This window comes from Pavona decussata, unplaced genomic scaffold, assembly GCF_977016875.1.
Source record: "Pavona decussata unplaced genomic scaffold, jaPavDecu1.1 SCAFFOLD_78, whole genome shotgun sequence".
Classification (NCBI taxonomy): domain Eukaryota; kingdom Metazoa; phylum Cnidaria; class Anthozoa; order Scleractinia; family Agariciidae; genus Pavona; species Pavona decussata.
The window spans coordinates 2,519,123-2,527,229 of record NW_028145496.1 but is presented as its reverse complement, the minus strand read 5'-3'; the positions used below and the strand labels follow the sequence as shown (position 1 = coordinate 2,527,229).

Sequence of the window (8,107 nt, the reverse complement as noted above, 5' to 3'; positions counted from 1 at the left end):
CATTTCTACACCAGCCTATTTTTTGAAACAATCGGATTCGCCCGGGATTAGCAAATCAAGTCTTTTGCATTCATACATTACCGCTACCCAAGCTACTTTCAGGTTTAATTTGGGAAACTTTAAACTGAGATAATTATTATTTGCAAGGTAGTAAATTCACTTTGCGTAGCGCCGCAAAATTTCACCAGTGACGTAAGTCATACGATTGGCTATCGTTTTGACCGTTGGGCCAGAATCTGCCTTTCTGTCCCAGCGCAAGTGGACCGGAAAACGACGTTATAACTCTTGTTCAAGGGCACTTGAGACTTCTTCTGAGGCATTTAACCGCGCGTTTAAACTTTGTCGGAAGCTTGCTCCCTTTTGATCTTCCCCTGCGTTCTCTCTCGTAAGGTTTATGAAAGCCTGAAAACCTCGTTTACCACCCCGACCAAAGTCTGAGTGCGCTTCTTCACTCAATTCACCAGCTTGCTTGATGATCGTTTCGATCTCTCCTTTTTGTTCCAGCTCGTCAATCATTGCTTTTACTTGCTTCTGCGTTACTTCATCTTCCGTTTCACTGGTTTGGGAGGGAAAATTATGGTATATTTAGTATAATTTACACTGTTGCGACACCTGCGAAAATTTTATTCTTATCTTCAAATACATGCTTAAAAGGCAGATGCACAATGCTCCAATTTTGTTTGACAAACTTTGCTGCATAACCTCTCCTTATTTCATAGAACGTATTTGATGAGGTCACAGACCTGCTAAGGAATGTCGTGGCACCAAAAAATATTCTCATTTGATTAAACAAGTTAAACGAAAGTCAGGTTAATTTTACAGCTTAACAACGTTGTATATATGTACAAGTATCGACAAATAATACGGCTGCTGGCTGTTTAATTCTCTGTTGGAGGTACAGTTTCTTAAAATCCAGACCTAAGTTGTCTGAGTCTTTAACAATCAGAATAATCGCCCCCTCTTGGCGAGAAAAATAAATCATCTCCTGCAGCTATTATCCGTGGAATTTATACAAGCTAGCAGAATCACTAACTACTTATCCTTCAACCTACAATACCACTACTACTGCCACTGACGCTACAGCTTCCACTACACCTCAACTAGCACTGCCACCTCTACCATTACGATAGCAGAATTCACCCTGTTGATGGCTTACCCTAGATTTTGTCGCTTTGCTTTTAGGCGTTCTGGCATCAACCATTCTAAAGACTTATATTTTCTCTGTCAAAATTGAAAGGTTTTTTAAATTAAAACCACAGAGCCGAGAAAAGAAAAGAATCATCTTCAAAACTATCGTGCAAATAAAATCATTTACTTTAAGCTGAGATCTGCGTCGTAGTTGCATTGTTTTTCCTTTTTTTTTTCCAACCGAAGGACTGACAGCTTCGGGAAGCGATGTCTGTTGCTGCTCTTCATTATCTGGATCAGAGTCCACCAGGTCTTCTTTTTCTTCAATCTGAGAGTATTGGTTCCTGAATTAATAAACAAACCAAAGCAATGTTTTTCCTTTGCCCACCAATACATAAGTCTCTACAGTGGCATCTGTTCAGAAAGCGCAAAAGGTGTTTAAGCTGAGACATACGCCCTGTGCAAAAATGGAGAACATTGTGTTATTTGGTGTGCATCAGATTCAACTAGCCGTCACTAGCCTTGTTCCAGGTGAAATATTCCTTTGATTTTCGAAATCAAGAACGAGGTTAGTAGGGCTTATTTGAATGCAAACAAAAGAGTATTAAAATATTAGCAACCCCCCCCCCCCCACCCTATTATTGTTAGAACTGACCAACAAACGTTGTGATTTCACTTTCCCCTACCGGCAAAGATGAATGATCTCATCACATTTTAACACGTTCCGTATTATCAGGCTTCTCAGGTTTCCGACGCTAATCTGAAAGAAATACACATTAGCCTTGATATGTATATAATAATAATAATAATAATAATAATAATAATAATATTATTATTATTATTATTATTAATAATAATAATAATAATAATATTATTAACAATAATAATAATATTATTAACAATAATAATAATAATAATATTATTATTATTATTATTATATTGTTATTTGATGATAATGATAACAACGTGTATCATCAGTTTTTGATCATTGTAGTGTATTCAACTAGTTATGATCATTTTCCTATTATTGTCGATGCCAAAGTATGGAAGGCAACGAAACGTTTTTCAGTTTCATCGCAATTGCAATTTTATCAACCTTATTGAATGGAGAGTCACAATTCCCACAAACACTCTGAGCCATCTGTTTAAAGATGATAACAATAATTTAGCAAATTTAGTTACAACGACTTCCACACATGAAAATAAGATACTGACAAACCAACGCTAGTTAACGGTGTTATTGCTTTGAATTTTAGACTAACTGGATACATTACCATGCAAACATAGACACCGCAACTAGTCCAGTCGGGTTGGACGGGGTTTCCCCAAATCTCTTCCGCCCAGCTGTCTACGGAAGAGGGATCCCAGCCTTCGTCTATGGCCTTGGCTTTAAGGTATATCCTAAAAAAGCCGAATCAAATTAGGACAATGTCACTACGACACCAAATACTACCATACTACTGATGCTGTTAGTAACGCAACCTCTGTAGTATTATCATACTATTGAAGGAAATAAACTCGTATGCTAACAGGCTTTATTTCCTGTGCACAGTCAGTTCCAACCTGATGTTATCAAAGAATCCCATTTCATGATTGTCGCTTTTTCCTCGTGGATCATAGAACACAATTGTCTTTGCCTCGTACATAATGATCTGCAAGAAACCAAATCATGGATTTATAAAAAAAAAAGATAGCACTGCAATGTCTTGTTAAATGTAACTCAGAGAATTCTCCGTAAGTCGCGCCTTTTTTTACAGGTGTCGCTAGTAGCTTACCCCGAGGCACCAGTGATTACCCCTCACATTTACCGGAAAGATGATCTTGCTCGTTTCCATAAGTTTCTCCTGAAAAAACAAACAAACAAAAACGGAAACGGTCATTCACATTGAATAATGATCTCACCCTCAATACCCTGCCATTAAATATTTAGTTTTGCTTTATTACCACGGTATGCACATAACTGAGGAATAGCAAGAATTTTTTTTACCTTATTCCTTCGCCAACGTACAATATCCTGGGTATTTCCAGTTGTCAGTTTGTTGTAAAAAAACGACGGAAAATGCACAATACGGTGTTCCTGTCATAATGTAGATCATAATGAAATTAAAAATTACAAGACAAAATAAAGTGCTGGCGTTCCAGTTCAAGTGACACTGGAAAAACGAAGGCTGTTCTCTGTACTTACCGATTGAGAAAACACCTCTTCGAGAAGGGCAAAATAGAAGTTCATGACCTATGAGAAACGAAAGGAATCATCAACATCTTTATTCCCCTTTTAGGTATACTAAGGGCAACCAATTCAGCTTTACCTCGTCATTGAGCCAACCTGGTACGAACTTCGCCTCTTTCCTAGTGGTGGTGTCGTTTATTTTACTTCTGTCACAAGGTTCTACCGGATATTGCACTCGTTTCAAGTCCATCCAGGTCAGCGGGATGTTAAATCGCCTCACAATTTCCTCATCAACATTAGTAATGCTAGACATTTTCCATGTGCCCTCCACCTATAATGTGGGAAAATAGCCCTATAGTCAAAGGAGACATTCTTGAAAATCCAATGATATTTAAAATCTTAAAGTGCCCCTAACCCTTTAAGTTGTTTTCTTTTGGTAGATTTCCATATCTGTGAAGATCTCATTTTCGAAAATTTTTTTTAGAAATATTGAATCCTTTTTATTTTACGAGCGCTAAAAGTTACTGAAATTTTTAAATTTTTGCGCCCTTTAAGCCCCGCTGGGCAAATTTTTGTCTCGTGGGCTCATTAGAAACGAGCCAATGAGAAGCGTCCGATAATTGACACTTTCTTAGCTGTGACGTAAGAAAAGGACACCAGAAGGATTCAGAAGGAATCTTATGCATGCTGATTCCTTTCTCTACATTTCGAGAGTTGCTGCATCCAAAAACCACACATTTTTCAACCATTTTCTCTGCTTACAATTGAAGCATTACCGCGAATCTTCGGATATTTTTGCACGATGTCCTTTTCTTACGTCACACTCCATATTTGGCCGAGTGGGAGACTAAGGCGAACGATAGGTGAAAATATCGACAAGACTGCCTTCACTTCTAGCGCTCGTAGGAAAAAAAGCATTCAATATTTCTCAAAATTTTTTTCGAAAATGAGTTCATGAAAGATATGGAAATCTACCAAAAGAAAACAAATTGAAGGGTTAGGGCACTTTAAAGGTCACAGAATTTCAACTCACCATTTGCTTTTCGCTTGAAGTTAGGGGTTGCCACATCGGATCGCCACGTCCACTGTCTTGCGTATCTATAATCCAATGGAAAAATTGCCATTCATGTTAAAAAAAGGGATGTCTAGACCCAATGGTTATATTAGAAATGTTTCTTTTGCTAATTGGTGGCAAAGGTACTTTCATAATATGTGTTCACACCATACCTGGTGTTTTTGTTTCCGTGGTCGCTGTAGTAGTTTCGTTATTTTGCTTTTGTTTCGCTTCTGTTAAATTAAAGAAACTCAGAGTGAGTGGTTCTACATGAGAAGTAAGCCCTTGACATGCTTTATAATAGTGTTATTATCTGGTATTTCTTGGATAAGTACCAAAGATCAATTTCGCAAACTCTTCGCGTCATTAAGAATGTCACACTTTCTTTACGGAGTACAAAGTTTGGGGCTCCGCCTCACAAGGCAAGTACCTACACCGCATTACCAGCTTTTTGAAGAAAGCCTTCTTATTAGGATATTACTAATAATAGTGAGATAGTGGATGTTGTAAAGAAATTGTTATTTTTTATAGGGTTTGCCTATGGAACAATAATTGTGGACCTTGCATTACATTGACTGGCCCGCCTAGATTCGCTTGGCTATCTGCAGGCCAGTACAATGTATTAATGTACCCAGGAATGTACCATTTATAAACCAAAGAATTAGGTTTTTATTCCTTTTAATACCTCTTGTGTGCGCTTGTTCACCAATACTCCAATGTTTCGGTACCGCAAGATAGTAATGGTTGCCATTGCAGATTCCAACCAGAGATTCTGAGTCGTATTTGCAGTACTTTGATTGGGGGTACATTTCACAATAACCAGGTAGGTAAATTGCGAGAGGAGCCCCAATCATTAGACTGAACGCCTCCATTTCCGAGGATTCTGCAAACACCTCGTTCTTCCCAGTCCTTATCAGCGAGGAGTGAAGAGCCAAGCACTGTTTGGAATCAAGCCATTCAGTTTCAGGCATCCCAACAGGCCGAGCCTGAATTGTAGCTGCTACTTCGCTATTCCTTCCATTATTTTCCAAAGGACTATGCCACCAATCGAACATGCTTTGAACAATAAGTGTTCTTAAGGCAGTATTGTTCTTTTGAAAAATCTGGCGTTCCTGTTCGTCTGCTATGGCACAGCGCATCGCCATAATATCTTGTACAGGAACGGGTTCATCTAGCATCTTCTTTAGCAGATAATGGCCACATTTCCTGGCAGCGTAAATTGCCTTCCATCTGCACATTAGCTCGTATCCGCAATCTCCATTGGGTGGCATACTTTTGATGACATATGTTTTGCCCATATAACGCATGAGGGATTCCTCGTCTCGGTTTTGTTTTGCGACAGCCATCATGCTGCTGAAAAAAGAAGAAGGCAAGCCTGGTGTTGCAGTTGAGCGTACCTTAAAAAGATAAAAACGTAAAAGAATAGCAATTTTAATGACATAATGCGAGGCCTTTTACGACAACAATTTTGGAAGATTTTTAACCTACTTTCTACTGTTGTTCTCAAAAGGGGAAAACAAACAAGTGAAAAAATGTCTGGAACAAGACATAATCAGAAGCGAAAAAAATTGTTTGCATGGTAAATAAAACAAGGGTCAAATAACAATCAAAAGCGATACTTATTGTGACAATCTTCACCTCTCTTTTCTTGGAGCGGGGACTGGACCCAGAGGATGTCACTGAAGTCGTTGGCTGCGGATCACGTGGTTTCTGGTTTGGCTGTTGAGTAGCTGTACTTGTTGAAGTCGTTGAAGGAGGCATGTTGTCGTTGAAGCTTTGCTTTCCTGGGGATACAGTATTTGCATGCTTCAAGGGAGGTTTGGTTCTCGGCTTTGGCACAGGAGGAGTACGAATACGAGTTTTGGTTCTCGGTTTTGGCACAGGAGGAGTTTGCGTGTTTGGCATAGATGACTGTTTAGTGCTGTTTAATGAAGACGGACTATGATAACCATTAGATCCATTGTTGGAAGGCGATCTGTATGGTTTGAGATGTTTGATAGACACCTGTTTGGTCAGTTTCTTCCCAGACCCATTTTCAAGCCTGCAGGTCTCCTTATCAGGATTTATTTGGGTGATTTTGTACGGACCAAGCCACTGGTCTTCGTACTTGTACCCTGCCTTCGTCATCTGTAGCATGTTTCGTTGCAACACAAGATCACCCACTAGAAAAGGACACACAGATTGGCCTCTCTTCATCTTGTACTGATGTTTCTGTCGTTCTTGCGCTTGCTTGATGTTTGCATCAACACGTGGGAATAGAGTGTCCCTTATCCGCGACATCTCGTTGACGTGTTCTCTTATGGCTTCCCCACTGCTTAGATCATCCACAAGTTGAACTAAGTTTTCAAAGCCTGTGAGGGGTTGCTCAAGTTTTTCAACCTCAAATGGAAGCCTAGGGTTTCTCCCAAACATCAGAAAGAAGGGGCTATATTTTGTGGTGGTGGATTCATTTGTGTTAATCGTGAACACCGTCCCTTCTACATAGTCATCCCACGTGTCTTGGTTGTCCTCCATGAGTTTTCTGAGAGTTCTAAAAAAATATACGGAATAATATACTGTGAATGCTTGAAATATGACGTGGCACAGTTAAGAATGCGATCTATCAATTGGTTTCTCTGTCAACAGCCTTATTTCTTCACATGTTCAGTCTTTCAACGGACCGATTTTTTAATTAATTAATTAATTAATTATTGGCTATTTGAACAAGAAACGCCCAAGGGTTAATTTGCCATAATTCATTACATTTTCTTTCATGCATTACATTATCGTACGCAACAGTCATGTTGTCAATCAAATTACCTTTTAATGGACTGGTTGGTTCTTTCATCTAAACCATTAGCTTGTGGGTGATAGGCCGAAGTGATGCGATGCTTGACTCCAAACTTTGAAAGTAATCTCTCTGACAGCTGAAATGGGAGAGGTTTCTCACAGTCACAGCAACTTACTTTCAAAATAAAGATTTTTGTTCAAAGAGAAATATGTCTTAGTAACGTAACAGAAGAATACTGATTATCGCTGAAAATAACCACAACGTAGCTTCAATGTGTCTTCTAAAAGACCCTGATAAATTGAAAACAAACAAAGAAAAATCAAACGAGAACAACAAATTCAAATCTAAGAGCTAATTCAGTGCACAATTTACCTGATTTACAAACTCCCGTCCTTGGTCAGAAATTATGTGTACAGGAGCCCCATGTCTGCAGAAGGTTGAGTAGAGAGCTTTGCCACACTATCTGCACTTTTATCGGGTAACGGAACACACTCTACGTACTTTGTGAAGTAATCTGTCTGTGTCAACAGGTACTTGCTTCCGTTCTGTGAGGTTGTGGGGGCTTCGATGAGATCAATGCCGACAAGATACCAGGGATTCGGAACAACCTTGACGGGGTGAAGAACATCAAATGTCTTCACTTCGGGGGCATTGCGCTGGCATCTGTCACAATGTTTTATCTAGAGAAATATGTATCAACAGGCGCTTAACTCAATTTTACATTCCCTCTACGTTGTCATTCTGTTCGAGAACCAACATGCCCGGGAAAGTTTAGAAAAAAGTTGCTGTAATCGACCCAAATTCATTAACACTATGGCGGCGATTTTGCTGCATTGTAGCTTGAAATAGTGCTAAAACATGACTAAGTATCTTCACTCGTACAAGGACAGCAAAATAAAGTGTTGAAGGGAGGACAAGAAAGGACGACAGAATTTGAGAAAGTCTGTAAGTCTTTTTTCAGTTTAATTTGACGTCACAGTGACTC

At 39.2% G+C, this 8,107-nt stretch overlaps 2 protein-coding genes across 2 annotated transcripts; both read right to left on the bottom strand.

The window, feature by feature from the left end:
* Positions 1-276: 276 nt before the first annotated feature.
* On the bottom strand, positions 277-3,611 carry LOC146476332 (uncharacterized). The gene is made up of 11 exons (XM_085114678.1): positions 3,438-3,611; positions 3,314-3,361; positions 3,116-3,205; positions 2,904-2,972; positions 2,692-2,780; positions 2,403-2,529; positions 2,225-2,269; positions 1,815-1,888; positions 1,316-1,472; positions 1,157-1,221; positions 277-556 (listed from the first exon to the last, which is right to left on the bottom strand). Exons 1-11 carry the CDS (start codon positions 3,609-3,611, stop codon positions 277-279), a joined length of 1,218 nt encoding a protein of 405 aa, XP_084970804.1.
* Positions 3,612-4,500: 889 nt separating this feature from the next.
* LOC146476331 (uncharacterized) lies at positions 4,501-6,361 on the bottom strand. Its single transcript, XM_085114925.1, has 2 exons — positions 5,038-6,361; positions 4,501-4,585 (listed from the first exon to the last, which is right to left on the bottom strand). Exons 1-2 carry the CDS (start codon positions 5,699-5,701, stop codon positions 4,515-4,517), a joined length of 735 nt encoding a protein of 244 aa, XP_084971051.1. The 5' UTR covers positions 5,702-6,361; the 3' UTR covers positions 4,501-4,514.
* Between the last annotated feature and the right edge of the window lie 1,746 nt (positions 6,362-8,107).

Coding starts and splice junctions, on each gene's coding strand:
- LOC146476332 (XM_085114678.1), bottom strand. CDS start 3,611: ATGTCTAGCATTACTAATGTTGATGAGGAAATTGTGAGGCGATTTAAC. Junction 3,362..3,437: donor CAGGTTGGCTCAATGACGAG/GTAAAGCTGAAT, acceptor CGTTTCTCATAG/GTCATGAACTTCTATTTTGC. Junction 2,270..2,402: donor GCGGTGTCTATGTTTGCATG/GTAATGTATCCA, acceptor ATCTTTAAACAG/ATGGCTCAGAGTGTTTGTGG.
- LOC146476331 (XM_085114925.1), bottom strand. CDS start 5,701: ATGATGGCTGTCGCAAAACAAAACCGAGACGAGGAATCCCTCATGCGT. Junction 4,586..5,037: donor TGAACAAGCGCACACAAGAG/GTATTAAAAGGA, acceptor TTAATTTAACAG/AAGCGAAACAAAAGCAAAAT.